This window comes from Equus caballus, chromosome 31, assembly GCF_041296265.1.
Source record: "Equus caballus isolate H_3958 breed thoroughbred chromosome 31, TB-T2T, whole genome shotgun sequence".
NCBI lineage: Eukaryota > Metazoa > Chordata > Mammalia > Perissodactyla > Equidae > Equus > Equus caballus.
The window spans coordinates 17,686,262-17,705,560 of record NC_091714.1 but is presented as its reverse complement, the minus strand read 5'-3'; the positions used below and the strand labels follow the sequence as shown (position 1 = coordinate 17,705,560).

The 19,299-nt window shown below is 41.1% G+C and overlaps 1 protein-coding gene and 1 long non-coding RNA gene across 6 annotated transcripts in view; both read left to right on the top strand.

Annotated features, from left to right (window-relative positions):
- Positions 1-19,299, top strand: part of UST (uronyl 2-sulfotransferase) — a 350,080-nt gene that overhangs the window by 281,914 nt on the left and 48,867 nt on the right. Inside the window, exons 8-9 of one of the 5 annotated variants that reach the window (XM_070256413.1) lie at positions 3,350-3,629; positions 8,858-9,082. The exons of 2 other annotated variants lie outside the window; for them this stretch is intronic. In XM_070256413.1, the coding sequence (XP_070112514.1) occupies positions 3,350-3,629; positions 8,858-8,942 (365 nt within the window). In that variant the 3' untranslated portion in view covers positions 8,943-9,082. Of the gene's footprint in view, positions 1-3,349; positions 6,288-8,852; positions 9,083-19,299 lie in introns of those variants that run through there. 2 more of the 5 variants (XM_070256414.1, XM_023632883.2) reach the window with 2 other exon arrangements.
- Positions 11,726-19,299, top strand: part of LOC138921660 (uncharacterized) — a 33,132-nt gene continuing 25,558 nt past the window's right edge. Inside the window, exons 1-2 of the long non-coding RNA XR_011434416.1 lie at positions 11,726-11,825; positions 13,264-13,310. This is a non-coding gene — a long non-coding RNA (uncharacterized lncRNA). The remainder of the gene's footprint in view (positions 11,826-13,263; positions 13,311-19,299) is intronic.

The following is a 19,299-nucleotide window of genomic DNA, read 5'->3' as shown; positions in this document are numbered from 1 at the left end:
TGGGAGGACAGGCACACTCTCCCCAGAGGGGAGATGCTTGTCAACCCCTTCTCCCAAATGCATCATCAGAGAAATCCTTCCAGCCCTGGTACCCAGGCTCCCTCTCTGAAAGAGGGGTTGGGCAGGAGGCAGGAGTGCTAGTCTGGGGAGCTCCCTCTATTCGGGGAGGGAAAACATTACCCCCAACACTGACCTTTCTCCTTTTTTCTTTCCTACCTTCATTCTCCTTTTGCCCAGTTTCCTTAACTCTTTAGCTAATTGCAGCATATATATTTCTGCAAAGTTCTTTACATTCTTTTTTGGAATGGGTTAGATCAAATAATTTAACTAAAGAATTTATCTGAAAATCCCAGGAATCCTAATATTTTTTGATATGAGATAACAAAACGCCACACAACTTAGAGTGCTTTCAGAGAGAGGGATTATAGGAGTCTGGAAATGAGGGAATTATTTTTCTCATGCCTCTCAATGTTTAACGTAAAACTCCTTGGGCCTTGTCTGTCTTTAATACTAATTTTTTAAACTTTGTGTTTTTAAAAGCCCAAAGGGATATCTATACTTGAAGCCTATAAACCACGTCTTGCCTCAGATTAACTATAGTTAATATCTGCAGAGCAGACAGCCGTTATAAAATGTTTTATCATAAACTCATTTTAGAAGGGACTACGCCAACTTCTTGAACAAAAATTCTAGGCCTGATATATTCAAATGTGTATTATGCCTTTCAAGAGACTCCCTTTGAAAGGCAATACCCTTATTTCAATGAAGCTGTTACTACTCAGAGAATTTTTTAAATTCCTTCCTTAGAATTGCTATTGGAGGCTTCAGAAAATGTCTCCAATATCCTAAAAAATAAGTCTTTGTCCTGTCGGGTGAAAGAGCCATTTGGAGCTATATGCAGTAAATAATGTACTTACTCAAATCTGGTGATAAAAGTGTTAGTTAAAAATAAGATGATAAAAGAAAATGGGGCAAATCTTCATATCTTGGATTTGGTAAAGGTTTCTTAAATATAACACCAAAAGTACAGGTAACAAAAGAAAAAATGGATAAATTAGTCTTCATTAAAATTAAAAACTTTTGTTCATCAAAGAAAACTTTGAACAGAGTGAAAAGACAACCTACAGAATGGGAGAAAATATTTGCAAATCATATACGTGATATATATGCAGAATATCCAGAATATGTAAAGAATTACAACTCAACAACAGAAGGGTCCAATTCAAAAGTATTCCAAGGACTTGAATAGACATTTCTCCAAAGAAGATATGCAAATGGCCAACAAGCACACGCAAAGAGGCTGTGCACCATTAGTCATTGATGAAATGGAAATCAAAACCACAATGAGATACCACTTCACACTTACTAGGATGGCTCTAATTTAAAAAAAAAAAAAAGGAAAATAACAATTGTAGACGAGGATTTGGAAAAATTGAAGCCTTTGTACGTACAGTGCTGGCAAAAATGTAAAGTGGTTCAAACAATGAGAAAAACAGTTTGGTGGTTCTTCAAAGAGTTAAACATAGAAATATCGTATGAGCCAGCAATTCCACTACTAGGTATATACCCAAAAGAATTGAAAACAGGGATTCAAACAGATACTTGTACACAAATGTTCATGCAGCACTCTTCACAATAGCCAAAAGGTATAAACAACCCAAGTGTCCATCAGTGGATAAATGGATAAGCAAAGTGTGGTATATCCATACAATGGAATATTATTCAGCCATAAAAATGAATGAAGTACCATTACATATACAATATGGATGAACCTTGAAAACATTATGCTAGGTGAAAAAAGCCAGACACAAAAGGACAAATATTGTATGATTCCACTTATATGAGGTACCTAGAATGGGCAGATTCATAGACAGAAAGTAGGTTAGAGGTTACCTGGGGAGGGGTGGGACGAGAAGGGACATAGGGAGTTACTGTTTAACGGGTACAGAGTTTCTGTTTGGAGTGATGAAAGAATTTTGGAAATAGTAGTGACGGTTGCACAACATTCTGAATATGATTAATGCCACTGAAACGTACACTTTATTTATTTATTTATTTTTGCAATGAGAGGGTTTACGCGCAAGGCAGCCATGCGAGGAAGTGAGAGCATGAGTCTCAGATTTGCTTTGCCAAAAATAGGGACTCAGGGATGAAATGTACACTTTAAAATGGTTAAAATTTTATGACATATACATAACATTTTTATGTTAAGCATAAATATAAAAAATATATAAAATATTAGTCACTAATATAAAATTAATATAAAATTAAGCAGATTTTAGTTATAATTTACCACAATAAAAAAAGATAACCATTCAAAAATTACAGCAGTTAAAATTGTATTTAAGGACTCTAACAGTCCTTCCTTCATTTTTCTTGACTAATGCCTTGCTGAAATAGTAGAATGCAAATGGATTTTGAATCAAATTAAACTATCAATAATAGATATCAATATTTGAAAAGAAAAAAGATAATTAGAAGGTGGTGAGATCGTTTTTTGTGCTTCCTTCTGAAAGTAAATCCTTCTATGCAAATAAAAGCAGAAAAGTGGGTAGATTTTGCTGTTCAAAAGAATGTATAGGGGACCAGCCCAGTGGTGCAGCAGTTAAGTTCGCACATTCCACTTTGGTGGCCCAGGGTTCACTGGTTTGGATCCCAGCTGTAGACCTATGCACTGCTTGTCAAGCCATGCTGCGGCAGGTGTCCTACATATCAAGTAGAGGAAGATGGGCACGGATGTTAGCTCAGGGCAGTCTTCCTCAAACAAAATAAAACAGAACAAAACAAAAAAGAATGTATAACTTGAGCCAGCCCTGATGGTCTAGTGGTTAAAGTTCGGTGCTCTCACTGCTTCGGAGGCCCGGGTTCGGTTGCCTGTCTCAGAACCACATCAGTTGCCGTGCTGTGGCAGTGGCTCACATAGAAGAACTAGACGGACTTGCAACTATGATATACTACCATGCACTGCGGGGCTTTGGGGAGAAAAAAAAGGAAAAATTGGCAACAGATGTTAGGTCAGAGCTAATCCTTCCCTGCAGGAAAAAAAATAAAAAAAGAATGTCTAACTTACAGTTAATGGAATTGTGGTCAATTCGCGTAATTCACATTCCATGAACAGAATGTCAGATAGTGTATGTTTAGTCAACTAACGCTGATATTAACACCCAGAATATGGTGAAATCTTACCAGACACTGTTGGGAACCCATTTTTCCCTTCTATTCCTTGGGTGTTGAGTTTCTTTCTTTAGTAGCTGCCCATATGGTGCAGGTAATAGAGGCCTCACCGTTATTCCTTTTATGCGAAAGCATTACAGACGATTGCTCATGTGCAATCCTGGTTCTTTTCCAGAGCATAGGAAACTTGGGAATATGACTGTGACCGTCAAGAAGACTGTGCCCTCTCCCGAGGCTGTGCAGATTCTCTACCAGCGAATGAGATATGAGTACGAGTTCTACCACTACGTCAAAGAGCAATTCCACCTGCTGAAGCGAAAGTTTGGACTGAAGTCTCACGTCAGCAAGCCCCCTCTGAGACCCCAGTTCTTTATTCCAACCCCGCTGGAAACCGAGGAGCCCATTGACGATGAAGAACAAGATGACGAGAAGTGGCTAGAAGATATTTATAAGAGGTGATGCCAGCACTGTGTTGCCTCCAGTGGCTTTATCTCCCTTTTCCAGAAAGTTTTTGTTTGGGGAAGAAAAATCCTTAAGGGACTAAATTAATGCTCGGTTGCATTAAAAAGAACAAAAACATTCCCACATGTTGGGGTCATTGGGAGATGCCCGGTTTTGCGGGTTTTATTTGTTTAATTTTATTCTGTGTTTTTCCTGGCTCCTTGGGTCCTTCCCAGGCACACTAGATGGTTCCATCACAAGGCATCTCGTCATAAAATATCTTCCCCCCCCCAAGTATAATGAGAGAAGGGCGAGAAATACAGCCCGTAGCCCAATAACTTATCATTTGTAAAATGACTTGTAAAAATATTACCTCAGTGGTGGGAAACATCCAGACTTGTATATTTTGGTAGAAATACAAAACCACTTCAGAGATCAGGGAATCTATTCTAGAAGGATCTAAGAGGAGAAGGTAAGACAGATATCGACATCAAAAGGGAGGATGTCCCTGGGTGAGTGTTTTCTACCCACATGGGTAGAATTCTGCCTCTGGTCCATCTCAGGAGACACTCTCATCAAGAGCAGCATTCTTATCTCTGAAAGAGCAAGTCAGCTTGGGCCATACACCCAACCAGGCCGGAGCCTTGATTACCTTTCAAGGTCAAAGTGCGTGGCCAACTCCATTGAGACGTTCCATTTCCAAGCGCCATTCTGACAGATATCAAAGTAGCATAGCAGGGAAAGAAAATCGTGTGCTGTGTAAGGAAGAGTGTAGGCAAGACAGATCATCCTAGGAGGTCACGTGACACCAGGAAAATGGCACGGTTGTGTTCTTTGCACCCAATATGAAACATCTCTCTCCCCAGCATTGCTTTGGAAACCCAGGAACCCATTTAGCTCTGGCATTTGACTCCTTTGGCAGAAGTTCTAAGCCTGACCACAGACAGTACATAGTCTCTCAGGTACATCCCTAACCGAGTTGGGTCCCACAGTACCTGGTGTCTTTCACCTTCTGGCCCTTTAAACCAGTATCTGGCTTTTGGTAAAAAGGGGTACTGAGTTCTGTGCAGACAGCTGTGAAACTAGAGTCCCATTTCCTATGGAAGCAGCTTGCTCCTGAGAACCCTTACTAGGACATCAAGAAGAGAAGAAGCAAGAGCTTCTGGGTAAGAGACTGCTTGACCAGATTTATGAGTAGGTGTCTGGCCGCAGAGTGATGTGGGTAGATGCTGGGCAGCTCCGTTGCTCCAAAATAGCTCTTTTTTTCCTGTCCTGGTCCCATCGTCTGCCATCTATCCGTGATGCCTTGGTTCTTTGGTCTCTGAAATGTTTTCATCTCTAACTACCAGGCTACCCCTGAAAATACATATAGTCCTGGGGGGATCAGATACAGCCAGCTGAGAAGCAAGGGTACAGATGGTGGTGGCAGGGGACAGATTTTGTCCCCTTCATGTTTTTTCCCCGAGAGCCAGTCCTTCAAGAGCACTAGGAAAGTGTGAGTTGGGAATACTTAATAGTAAATAAGACTCTGACTTTACACAAGCTACACATTTTCTACTTTTCAGAAACCAACAAGTCTCTCTAGAGTTTTTTCTTCGTTCACTAAAACTGGATGGTAGCCAAGATATAAAGCAAGTCCTTTGGAACCTGTCAAGTGTGCACTAAAGCTACTTTATCATGAGATGTATTCAGAAGGCTCCACCCCACAGGAGTCCAGTGAAGGCTGGGACCACAGGGGCACAAAGTCCAGCACTTGGCCACTTGTGGGCCTCCATTCTGCCTCCGAGAACTGGGGCAGGGAAGTGATTAAGGGAAATGTCCTTAGAAGAGGAAATATCCTTTGTCCTGTGTAGCAACCAGGGCCCTACCATTAGGCGTACCTTAAAAAAGCAACCCAGAGAACAGCTATCGTGCTGAGAACAAAAACAAGAACTCTTCCCTGGTCCGTGGTGAGTCATTTCTATGAAATTGCATCTGAAGAATGATAATTAGTTCACACACTGTGCAATCTCACTCTCTGAAAATAAAGTTGAGTTAGCTAAGTGTCCTCTGCTGTTGTCAGAACATCAGGACAATTGGTCATTTAACCAACGCATCCTCCTAGTGCAAGTTCACGTGAGCACATCTGCCTGTGTGTTCAAAGGCATTTACTGTCAGCAATGATCATTATAATATAACAAAAGATGCTGACGATTCATTCACAGGGCCTTAATGTTATTTTGTCCCAAAAATAGCCCCTAAGTCCTAAAAGGCAAGACACCTCATCAATTTATTTGGCACACAGGACAACGTTTCTTTGGCCCTGAGCCCAAAAGAGTTCGTACTTCATGAAATATATTGTACATTTTACATAGTTTAATTTAAAAAAATACATTTTAAGCTGGTTGATCTTTGACTGCCTTATTTATTATAACCTTTCAGCACATTCCAAGGTTTTAGTTACTCAGGAAGGAGTTAATTAAAATGATTTTATTTTGGTCCGATGGATGTTTTTTAAAAGGAAAAATTATTATTATGAGCCTTCAGCCTACTTTCCTTGAGTGCCGTAAAAGTGCTTGTAAATTTTTTTTTAAGAAGAAAGAAAAAAATGGTGTTTGACATTGATGGAAATTCAAAAATATATATGGACCTGAAACATTAGCTTAGCTAAAATAAAAGCAATCTGTGTTCAAGACGAAGTGTTCCTTAACTTATTCATTACCCATGTAAATAAATGAATATACATAAGTTGAAAAGTTTCCATTCTGTCGATAGCTGGATATAAAGGTGCCTGCAGTTTCTCACAGCCCCTTCAGCCTTCTTAATTGGCCAAGCTTTCTTCCCTCAAGATGGGATTTTTGGAAAGATGTATTTTTTAAATCTATAAACCCTCATTCTCGTAATTAGATGATGCCAAAAAAGCTGGATGAAAAAATGGGCTAGTCATTCATTCATCTAGTTGTGTGTATAAAACCCTAAACAGCTGACTTTATTGCTGTGTCCACTGCTTGGTTTAATATCAGGGAGCTTCACTGGAATCATTAACCTCAGATGGCGGGTATCCTTGCTGCACGTCTGTGATAACCTGCGAAAGGATGGATGTGTCATGCCGTGTCTCTCAGTGTGCACTCGGATCTCTTTCTCAGACATCTACAGCCCCAAAAGCTAGATGATTCTAACCTCCCACATTTCGATTCAGGAATACTCTCCCTGAGAAATTTCACCACTGCATCAAATGGAACTTACAGAGAGAGAGGGAGTCCCCATGCTTCCTAATATTGGACACCACATGCCAACTCCATGTGTCTACTTGGTAAAAGAAAAGAATCATGAGCCAGCCCTGATGGCCTAGTGGTTAAAGTTCGGCACTCACGGCTTCGGAGGCCCGGGCTCACTTCCTGGTCTTGGAACCACACCACCCATCTGTCAGTAGCCATGCTGTGGCAGCGGCTAACGTAGAACTAGAAGGACCTTCAACTAGAATGGCAGCTATGTACTGGGGCTTTGGGGAGAAAAAAAATTGGAAGTTTGGTACTAAATGAATCCATTTTGGTAATAGCATGCTTTGCTTCAAGAATCTGAGAGTATTAAAGGCAAAGTGATAAGTGGTCCCCTCTCTCTGTTACTCAATCTGTTCTCCTGTAACCTGTTCACATGATGTTGGACTCTGAGTGAACTTCAAAATTACCAAACAAACCTGGACTATGCGCTCATCTGAGTTGCTTGTTTGGTCTGAAGTTCTTTATAAATGTACCACTACCTGCAGGTTTATCTAATGAGCTACTTGGTTTCAAATGAATTTTATAGATAATGGCAGTATTTCTCAAAAAGCAGAATGATGATCTGTAACCATTCAGGAAAACAGTTGTGTAGGTCAAAATTGTGAAATTCTCTTCAAGTAAAAACTGAGGATTTATTTCACTAAAATGACTTATTTCACCTCTACTGACTAAAAAACTAATTTTCTTTTTAAAAAAGCATTTTGACAATCCTGCAGAAGGAAAGCCTATTTTAGGCTAAAACCAATATTAAGAGGCTGTTCAGAAAAACACATGGAGCTTCTTTCACAGCTCGGAAAGTCGTTGTGGTGTACCCAGTGTATTTGTCTGCCAGAGCTGTCCTAACAGAGTTCCACTGACCAGGGGGCTTAGACAGCAGAAATTTATTTCCTCACAGTTCTGGAGGCAGGAAGTCTGAGATCAAGGTGTCGGCAGGACTGGTTTCCTTGGAGCCTCTCAGCTGGTGAATGGCCATCTTCTCCCATTGTCTTCATAGTCTCACGTAGAGAGCAACACGCACTCATGTCTGTGTCCAAATTTCCTATTTTAATAAGGACTCCAGTCAAATTGAGTCATTAGAGCCCACCCTAATGACCTCATTTTGACTTGGTTACCTCTGTAAAGACCCTGTCTCCAAATGCAATCACATTCTGAGGCCCTGGGGGCTGGGACGTCAACACACGAATTTTGTAGGGACACATTTCAGCCCATAACACCCAGATTACAGCAGAAAAGTTAGAGCAGAGGAACTAAACTCCAACAGGAGAGAAGCAGGCTTAAAATGGCGGACCCCTAGAGCTGCAGTGGGGCTCAGCAGTCAACTGGTCCATTCCCTCATTTATGGATGAGGAATCCAACGTCTAGTTGGGAGATGCAAATATATCACACACTAACTTTCTCCAGGATTTGACTAACTTTTGTGTATCTACCAAATTAAAACTTCAAAATGATGATATACCCAAAGTCCATCTACTGATCTAGAATCTGGAATGGAAATAATGAGGCACTTTTGGCCACCTGCCACACTGAAGCCACCTCCATGTGTGGCCCTGTTAGGAGTGGGGACTGTGGGACCCCCCCCTCCACAGAGGGAGGCCCTGTTGGTTTTCAATCACTTAAATCCTCAACAGGCAGATATTAAGATAAATCTGTCTTATTCTAGATTTTTCTCTTTACTCAAAGGATACAGAAAGATTCTTGTTTCTGGATAAACACATTTGGGCCAGCTTTGCCCATCTCGGATTATAGAGTTTTAGTTTTCTTAAAGGAAAAATGAAGATTCATGTCCTACTTCCTGTAAGGATTTTCAGATGGACCCACCTCAAAAAATAAAGTCAAATGCAACTCATAAAACTAGTTGAACTCCAGTGCAGACATGCCCCTGGAAAAGCAGAACTAGAGGATAACCAGGCCCACAGTGCTCGCAGGCCTCCTCACTCAGCGACTATTCCACTCACTGGAGAATTCTTTCCTGCCTAGGACAGGCTTGGCTCACAGCTCCAAGCCCTGCTGATTCCCAAGGAACACCCAGGCCCACAGATGTTCACGGGTCACAGAATCGTGAACTGACCACTTGTGCATTTTGGATTTCAACTTGTAAACATGGGGATTCCCTTTGCAAAAAAAAAAAAAGAAAAAGAAAGAAAAGAAAAGAAAAGGGAAAAAAAAGAAGAGGAAGAAACATCACCGTGCAAAGGAAAAATGTGAGCTAAGTTTTTCCTTTTGGAATCTTGGCATGTGAGCTTAGCTATCTTCAATCTGGCTTTCGACAGACACTGTATGCTTTGAGCAGGCATGGAGCAATCTGCCTTGCACGGCGCTGCCAGAACATTCAGACTTGACCTGTAACACGCCTCTTATTCCAGTCATGAGCAGAGACAGCCGGGAGGACGGGCCGTGCCAGACACAGCATGCTGGCTGCGTGGTGCAGCTAGAGAGGCAGCTAAACCAGGAAGCAGAGTGAGTGACTGACTAGGGCAAAGACTGCACACCAGCAAAGTTCCCGAGTTCAAGCCCCAGCTGATCTATTTCACTGGGCGTTTGAGTAAATCACTTAACCGCCCCATGCCTGAAGTCAACTCAGCTGGAAAGTATTAGGAAGAAAATAGGATGTCCTCTGAAAACCAAGAGCTGCTTCTAGGATGACCCTTATCCCACCCTCCACCCCCATATGCTGAGAGACTAAGAGCCACAATCCTTCTGGGGCTAGTGAACATTCATTTTCTCCACAAAATGCTGTGACCTCAGCAAGAGAGCATAAATTACACATAATTCCAGGTCCGTCGATGCCCCAACCTGTCATGTCTGCCAGTGTTGCTGCCCAACATACCGACGAGTCCATGGAAAGCAGCCTTCTGAAGTGTGAAGTGAGCCGATAGGAATACGCACATTCTGCTGGACATGAGTCAGTATTGTTATCCTACGCTGTTATCCGAGACACACCACTCTGTGGATTTCGGTTTTTCTCCTACACCGTCTTTAGAAGGGGTTAGTCCAGCTGCGAGTTAAAGGAATCATCTCTAATCCACAGCTTCTACTTAGTACAGGCTTCCTCTGACTTCTTTAACATACCTGTCAATCTGTGATCCTGTTAATAATCGGGACCCCAAAACATCAATGTGAATTAGTGCAGGTTGTGCACAAGGAAAAGTTGTAATAACAGTTGAGAACCTGATAGGATGGGGTGCTGTACGTTTTTGAGTCTTACTTCTCTTTCTCGGAAGTGGCCTCATTGCTGTGATGTTCTGGGAGAAATCTGGGAATGATTTTGTGGGCTGGTGATGGATCCAGCATGGTCGATCCTTCCGACCCCACTACAGGACCGCTATGCTTTGACACTTGAATATGTTGCATTACTAATATTTCGCATGCAAAAGAGAGTTATGACACTGACCACAAGCTTCCTTATAGCCACTCTATTTGCTGCTTGTATCAAATTCATTATTTTCGTTCCTCCTTTGGCACACTTTCTTGTTTGTTCTCTGTCTTTGATTGAAAGTTAATGAAATTCTGTGAGCCAGCCCTGATCGGCTAGTGGTTAAAGTTCGGCTTTAGCAGCCTCTGCTTCAGCAGCCCAGGTTTGTTTCCCAGTGTGGAACCACACCATCCGTCTGTCAGTAGCCATGCTATGGCAGCAGCTCACATAGAAGATCTAGGACTTACAAGTAGGTTATACAACCATGCACTGGGGCTTTGGGGAGGGAAAAAAAAAAGAAAGTTAATGAAATTCTAATCCAATGCATATACCCAAAGGATAATTCATGAACCACGTGTATGAGATAGACATGGAAAAGAAAATCATTGTGTTAAACAATTTGGGAAATGCTCCAGTCAAAAGTCTAGTGTCGCACAGGACAGTGGTATTTTAAGAGCATATGGAGGGCTTGGAAGAATCCTGCAGTTAAAGAGAAAATCAGTTTATCTTTGTTGAACTCTGCATTTCTCAGAACTCCCTGTTGAGCTATGAAACCTTTATTGAGTAGGATCCACCATGAGCCTCTGGTACAAGTGTTCTGAAGATTACACTTTGAGAAACATTGTTTGAACGTAAGTCATTTTTCCCGCTTGAAAAAGTCACTTTATCTCTGCCAGTTCATTATTTGGTCTTCCAAATGGTCCACGTATCCTGCTTGAGGAAAATATATTTGCAGATAATTAACATTTTGATATGTAGAAGATGAAGGCAAATAATATCTTTAGTAAAATAATTAACAGGGGATCATTGTTCAGTTTTGCATGTTCTCCCTAATTACATTCCCTTCCCTCATGAGAAAGTAGAAACTCTTTTGAAAGTAAATTTTTTGTGCTTTTTGAGTATTATTTGGGTACTCAAATTAATTCACTACTTCTATGATGATTGGTGCGCACATCAAATTGGATAAAGGCCATCTGCCTCATTTCACCCCTGACCTGTGGTTGGTTATGCAGTAGGAAGGGAAATCGGCAAAAGAGAGCTCTCGCCGTGCTCAGGTAACGTTGGCGATTGGAGATGAGACTGCTCAGCTCTTCCTCTAGCTCAGCTGTTGCACACTGGGGCAGCTGTGTTGTTCAGCACACTAGGGGGAGCTGTATCCATAACAATTTACTCCAGAAATCCCAAGGTCTTTCCAAACCTAATTTCTCTCCCATACCTGGTTATTTTCCTTCAATGCTTTGGAGTAGTATGGCCCAGAAGGAAGTCATGTTTAGTGTATTTAAAACACAACGTACACACCCACAATTGATCAATGGGTTATTCTCTTTCCCAGGCTGTGTGACCTGCTTTAGTTTTGCTGCCATTAATTTTAAATTACTACAGTATTCTTAAAGTCCGTCTTTATCAGGTAATCTTTCCTGAGTGTGTTGTATAATTACAGCACGGTTGAAATTTTGATTCCGTGCTCAAGAGGTGACTCATCGATGACTTGATGGTCATGATAACCCTCGAGCAATACCACCACTGCATCTATAAAGGTGAGTAAAAAGTGGTACAATGAAACAAACAAGGAAGAAGTCAGGAATGCCATATTGTCCTATCATCAAGGCAGTCCAAACTAGAAAAAGGTTCAGAAAAAGGCTCAGTTCAAATTTTTTTTAATTTACAAAATTGATTGGCACATATAGGGGCTAAATATGGATCAGTGAAGACTTGAATAAGGAGGTTTCCTGTGGGGCTTGAGCTACACCTCCAGGGACAGTGGAATTTGTAGAAAATAGCGCAGCAGATCTAAATCACAAAGAAGATCATTCTACCCTTCCAGTAGATCTGCAAGAAAGGTTTTGTACCCTGATGGTATGAGAGGAAATAAAGCCCTGTGAAGTTAAACAGTGAGTTCGTGGTTGCACAGGAAGGGGCAGGCCCAGGATGCATATCCAAAAAGGCAAGATGGCCAAGGATTTGGGAAGAAATTTTTGTTTTACTCAAAGGGCAATGAGGAGCCCTTGGACATTTCAGAATAGTAAAGACCCATGAGGAAGTGATTTTTCTTTTTCTAAATTAGTTAGCAAGTGAGCTGATTATTCTCCCTTTGCCCTCCTGCCTCCTTGGTTCACTGCCCTTCTCCGCAGGCTCTATCTCTTGAGATGCTGATCCTTGTGAATTCTATCACCCAGGCTCCCTGCCTGCTGCCTCTCAGTGAGATTTGGCCAATGGGTGGCGCACAGGAAATGGGGAACGTCTGAATGGAATTCTGCATCTGACTGTGTAATGGGGGAAGGAATGCAAGGCAAAACTCTGCCAGTGATCCTCATGTGCACCTGGAGAATGGGCTGGGGGTGTTGGCCGTGAGACCAGAGAAGAAGAGTAGAGGCTAGAACGCGAAGATGGCTCCATGACTGATTTCAATCAGGGGAAAACAGTGCCCGTCACAAAGGTGTTCAGTAATATTTGTTGAGTTGAATGGACCAAAAGAAGCTAAGAGAAGATACAGCATTAACTCAAGTATTTCTAGCTTGTGTAGAGATGCAAGTGATATAAATGAGATGATGGAGTGAGAGAGCCGACTTAGTGGGTAGAGGAGTCCCGTTTGAGATGTGTGGATGTGTTGAGTTCAATGTGCTTGCTCACCTCTCCCTCTATTTCATTATGCTCAGAGGCAGGGTTCCCAATGGGCCTTACAGCGATCCCCTCAGTCCTCTGTGTGGCCTTAAGCAGCTGGAAATTTGGGCTCCCAAATTCCCTCCATTCAACACCAGAGTGCTATATAAATCTAAGCATTTTCTAGATGGGCCATGAGATGAAAAAAGGTGGGAAGCCCAGCTTTAATTTATTCTACCCAAAATACACAGTTTTTGATTTGATTTCTTTCTTAAAACAAATCTCATCTTACATACATTATTTTATGTGTATTCAATAGTAATAAAGAAGATTTTTAAAGTCAAAAAACAAACAACACAAATCTTTTCTTTCCAGGCCCTGCGATTTCTTTTCTTTCGCATTAATCATTATTTGACTTCCAGGTAAGCCTGTAAGAACTTCAGAGCACTGATTCACCATCAATAAGGTGACCTGTTTAGTTTTTCTAGCAAAGGTGATGACTTAGAAACCTGCCCATTTTGACTGCTTCAGACCAATTTGGGTGTAAAACATGACAAAACTAATTGACCTAAATGCAAATCTCTGACCTCAGGCTCATGAGCACCAGCCTCGAACAAACTAGCCATCCATATATCCCAAGAAAAATAGAAATCAGAAATTTATTACCATTCTTATGCAGAAAATCATTAACCTGTATCGCTAGAGTCTCCCTTTCACAGAAGTGATTGAAAGGTAAATTGTTTCCATAATTATAAATGTTATTTAATATTGTCCAGGAAAACTCTCATCAATGTCCAGTCTTGATATTTATCCCAAAAAAGGATTTTATGTGTAAATTGTGTCATTCAAATATATGTATACTAAAATTAAAACAGTTTTAAATGAATATTTTAGAATTCATAAATTAAAAATACAAAGGGTGGTTTATTTGACTGGATAGTTTAGGAGTCAGAGGTGAAATGTGATTTCAGCTGAACATACTATGCTGCCCATTTGTGCACTTCCATATCATGTTTTAAAACACTTTTATACACGTTATATCAACATATATGTGTGTAGACAGTTATGTGGATCAAGAAAGAGGCAAATTGCTTTACATGAGGTCACAGAGTGGCTGAACTGACTCTAGAACCATCTGATTCCTTGTCTATTGCTCTTTTGTCTAAATTATGCCTCCATAGCCAACATTTAGGAAATCATTTTTGTTTTTCTTTGTGCATTAGCTATGCTTTTCACCTAAGGACTTCAGGGTTCCCCTGTGAGTCGATGGGAGGGCAGCATGTGAACTCTTGGCCTGAGCTTGATTAAACATGATAGAAACAGCGCTTCTCATCTGGGGTGCTTTTGAAGCTCTAATTCCAGACACAAGCCTGTCATGGGGAGATTCTACTGGAATAAGACCTATACATTACTTGGTTTGGTCTTTACTATATTCTACCTATCACTTTTAGCACAAATTTTAGTTTCAAGGAAATAGAGAGAAAAGCAGCACTGTGGTTGAATGAAGACGTAAACTTGGCTGAGTGGAAATCTGAAAATATCCTTTTCCCCATTCCTTATAAATGGCAAGCAGTATGAATTAGTGTCCAAGTCTTGGGGACAGGGGCACAAGGAAAAGATGTCAGAGACTGGGCTGCCCAGCCTCCCCCACCACTTACTTCCTTTCCCAAAAAGACCCCCCCTTCATTTCATCCCTGGGTTTCCAGGCACTTAATCCCTATGATGGTCGGGTGAGATAGGGAGAGACGTGTGTTTTCGTTGTAACTTGCACTGGGGCTGTTGTTAACAAATCGAGGCCTCCAGCTATTTTCCTGACTCTGGCCAGAGCACTATGAAACCCAGAAGCACGGGGAGGGCAGAGGAAAGTCACAGCTGGCTTCCTCCTCCACACAGAGACTCAAATCCCACACACTCTCTCGGATCTCAGGGACCCACGGACATTGGCGTTCCATTATGCCCTATCTTCTTGCCTTCTCTTTTCTTTCTTTTTCAAATAGCATGAATAAAAAACAGTATTAAAAATTAAAATGATTTTACTTTAGTATCCCAAATATGCCTCCACACTCCAGTGAATTGACAGGATCTATGCTATATTGTGCAGGTGAACATGAATCAGAGAGGAATCTTAACTGGGGACAAGGAAGGACTTTAAACATAAGCACAATGGGAGAAATCACAAAGAAAAAAGTATTCGAATCTCTGAGGTTCCAAAAAAAGAATCACAATTAAAAAGTAAACAACAAGTAGGGGGAAATGGCAGATAATTGCAGCAGAAATGGTAAAAGGAGTAAAATAGATGCAAAGGACATATTAGTTCTCAGAACTTAACTCTGCAAAAAGCTAACAAACATGAAAAAATATCCATCCTCATTAATAATCAAAGAAATTTGAATTGAAGCAACGTGACACCACTGTTGATACGTTAGTGACAAACATATTTAAGTGTGCTAACGCCCAGATGAGCACGATGAAGTACTCAGCTGATGAGAGTAAAATTGGTACATTTCTGAAAAGTAACTTAGTAATTCGTATCAAAACCCACAATCAAGTAAACACTGAGAGTCTAACGAGTTTGAAAGCCCTCCCTGCCGAAAGTGCTGATTTCATAGCGATAGCATCAAATCCAAAATCTAGAATCGTCTAAAGACATCGCGCATGTAAGATCAAATGACTCAAAGTCTCGGTCTAAGACACTGTGATAACAATACCTCTCAACCTCCAAGAAATGTCAACAGAGCTTTTACTTGAATTAGAGTGTGTAGGTTACGGTATGTTGATTTTTTTAGAATTTTGTTGGTCTCATTACCTTATAGTCATGTCTGGATGTAAACTCAAATCTCTTTCCCTCTGGCTGTGTCGCTCTAACCAGCCTCCAGAGGTGGCATTGGCTCCATCATGGCCTGCTTACCACATTACCCTGGGAAGGCTGTTTCTAAACTCAATCGAAACACACATTCGCCAGTAGCAAATCTAATTTTCCACACTTCCAGTAGGGTTACTGATAGGACTGGGTTTGAAGTTAGAGCTTTTCACATGGCTGAGATCTATTTTGATTAAGAGGGTGGTTCTAAAATTTCCCTATGTCAAATATTGCTAGGATAATTAAGCCATGTCCCAGTATTTCTAACTACTTTTCATTATAGTTAAACTTTTGTTGAAATGAAATTGGCAATGGAGAGCACAAACCCACATGTAGACTGATTCTTTTTTTTTAAAGATTGGCACCTGAGCTAACATCTGTTGCCAATCTTTTCTTTGTTTTTATTCTCCCCAAAGGCCCCCAGTACATAGTTGTATATTCTAGTTGTAGGTCCCTCTGGATGCGCCATGTGGGGCACCACCTCAGTGTGGCTTGGTGAGCGGTGCTAGGTCCTCACCCAGGATCCAAACCAGCGAAACCCTGGGCCACCGAAGCAGAGTGTGGGAACTTAACCACTCAGCCACGGGGCTGGCCCCTAGTGCTACTTCTTTGCGGTATCTACCAATTTGCTAAAATTCCTTCGTTAGCAGAACTCAGATATCTTCAGGTTGCCAAATTAATGCAGAAATTATTTTCTAGCTCATTGACTTAGAATATACATTTATCTTTCATTCACTTTTGTCATCCTGAGCATCACATTCATAAATGAGAGCAGAGACTTGTAATTTTTATGGTCATAACCAGGGTTTGAATAATCCCATTATTGTCAGTTTCTACATCGAGCCAAGAAGACAAGTTCTGCCTCCTAAGTGAACAGAATGCTCTACGAGTCTGAACCAATAATCCTGATTTGTCTCTGCTTTTTGTCCTCCCTCTGTCCCGCACAGAGCCAGACGCCCAAAGCCGGCTGCTTTCTGTGTCAAGAAATATTGTTGATTTCATTTGTTTTACAACCTGGGTCAAATTCTATTCTTGAATATTTATAAATATACTTTTGTTAATTGTGTGGACTTGTTGGTTTCAGGTGCCAGAAATCCAACTCTAACTAGTTCAGACAAAAAGGAAATTTGTTGGAACAATGAGAGGTATAAAAGCAAAGGAAGGATTGAAAAACTGAAATGAGAGATGGACTAGGGTGCAGCTGGGCTCAAGGGCAGCTGGAACCAGGAGCTATCTGGTGTCTCTCTCCCTCTTTTTCTCTCTCTCATCACAGACCAGCAGGAATTGTGTCCCCTCCCCCTTCAAAGCTCCCAACCCTCACTCTCTGCTTCTGTCACTGCAGAGGAACTGGCTCCTTGCTAGTTACAGGTCAGAAAAATCTTGGGGAAAGAGACTGATTGGTTTAGCTGAATTGGGTGCCCACCCCTGAACCAATCAGAAGGCCAGGAGGAAGGTTCCCGTGGTGTGGATCACATGATCCTAAAGACTGGCAAATATTGTGAATGGAGCAGCCACTCAAAGGAGTGTCCACTGCAGTGTCTTTTTCCATTCGTTTTGGAAAGCTCAGCCCAGTATTTCTGACATTGGTCACAAGAAACAGCTACTTTTGTGAAAATAAACTAGTGAAAATATCATTTTTAAATTTAGAAAATGTAACAAAATTCAGAGAAGAAAATTAAAATCAATCTCAATCTCATCACCCAAATATAAGCCCTATTTACATTTGAGTGTATATCCTTCCAGTCTTTTCTATGTACATATATTCTTTGCTATATGTTGTATATCAATGAGATCATGTTAAACGTACAATTCTATGTTCTACTGTTCACTTAAATGTAAAAAGAATACTCTTAACTAATAACATTTTATACTTATGAATCCCTTTAGATCAGAGGATCTATGACACATTAGAAGATCCAGGAACTTCTTGAATTTATATGCATGCCTTATAGGTATAAGTGTATTGATGTATATTTCTCTTGGGAAGGGATCCATATTTTCATGAGATTCTCAAAGTCGTCTGTGACCTTTCAAGGTTAAGAGCTATGACCATTCAAGTTTTCAAAGCACTTCCACGTAAATTACAACAGACTCATGGTTGCTGCATATTTAATATTTTACTTTCAACTAGTCTTAAGTGACATAAAGGTTCATGACATGTGGCAAATTGTAACTTGCAAATGCATGAATTTGAATCACAAATGTTCAAGCCAGACCCTTCCTTTGTGGGTGAGTCTAGCTGATGCTCAGCATCTCGGCTCGGCAAGGCTCCTTCATCCTCGTGTAATGGCTAACTCTTGTGAATGGTTACACAGCTTGTGTGTATGCACTGCAGGGGGTCACCAGGTGAAGGATGCTGGCAGGGGAGCAGTGTGCTCTGGAGATGAGATTATGAGAAAGAATAGGATCTGAGGAGCCGGCGTTTTTTTGGATATCAATGGTGAACTACAGAGGCATGGATAGAACTGCCTGAAATAGTTTAGCCTAGAGCTGTTTCACTGCCTGAATTACTGCGGTTCCTAGACTGACAGAATTTGGAGCAGTGGCTTCCAGGATCATTCAGATAATTCAAAACCAAAAGTGGATTTTTCAGGCAAATTTTCAAGTTCACCTATACACTAAATAGCCAACTATGATTCAAGCATTCCCTCTGTGGTGAATTGTATACAACATCAGTGGACTTCACCCTTGAGAGCCCTCTTTGATTCCGCTCTGGCTAAACTTGTTTGATGGTGGCCAACTTCCCACTTGTGCAGCTTAGGTCTCTCTGCCTCATAGAAGTCATGTTCTCAGTTCCTAGGCACACACTTTTATCCTAATCTTTGATTTCCAGCTCAGTTGTGGTATTCTACTGGGACCCCATTTCACTCTCAACAAGAACTACGGATGCAGTTTAACTGCCTTGGGTCTGCCATTTTGTGTCGGCCCAGGGGAGCCCAGGCCGAGTGTGAACACACCCAAGCTGCCACTTTAATGGCTCATTCTGAGGTAAAGCCAGCACCTCTCCACCTGCTTTGTGTCACTGCATCTGTTTAAAAGGCCTCCCTTCGATGCCTCCATGCTTTCAAATCCATTCTCTGATTTGACATATTGTGAGATGTCCATCACAGTTATTTCCCTCAGAAATGGGAAGATCTGTGTCTAAATTATAAAGTTCTTTTATGCTTTTCAGGATTAAACACACACTCTGTTTCTTATTGTTTGATTCCCTTTCAGCACATGTGAAGCAGAATTTAGAGCTTACCTTGGTGAGTGAAAAATGTATTGATCAAATAGGTTCTTTGCCACACAGAAAGCAACTAGACTAACAATGGAGAAAATACAGTGGAGACAGCTGGGAACACAGGGCCCATGTTATATTCTAACAGCTCCTCATAACTCCATCCTGATTTTGAGACAGTGTCCCCTGAGCCTCAGTTTCTCATTTTTTGAAAGGTACAATTTAACCATTTCCTCATTGGGATGATAAGAGTAATTCTGAAATCCTGTTGATAAAGTGCTTTGAGTTTTTCCAAAGAAAATGACTTAATAGCAAATAAGAGTATGTTGCC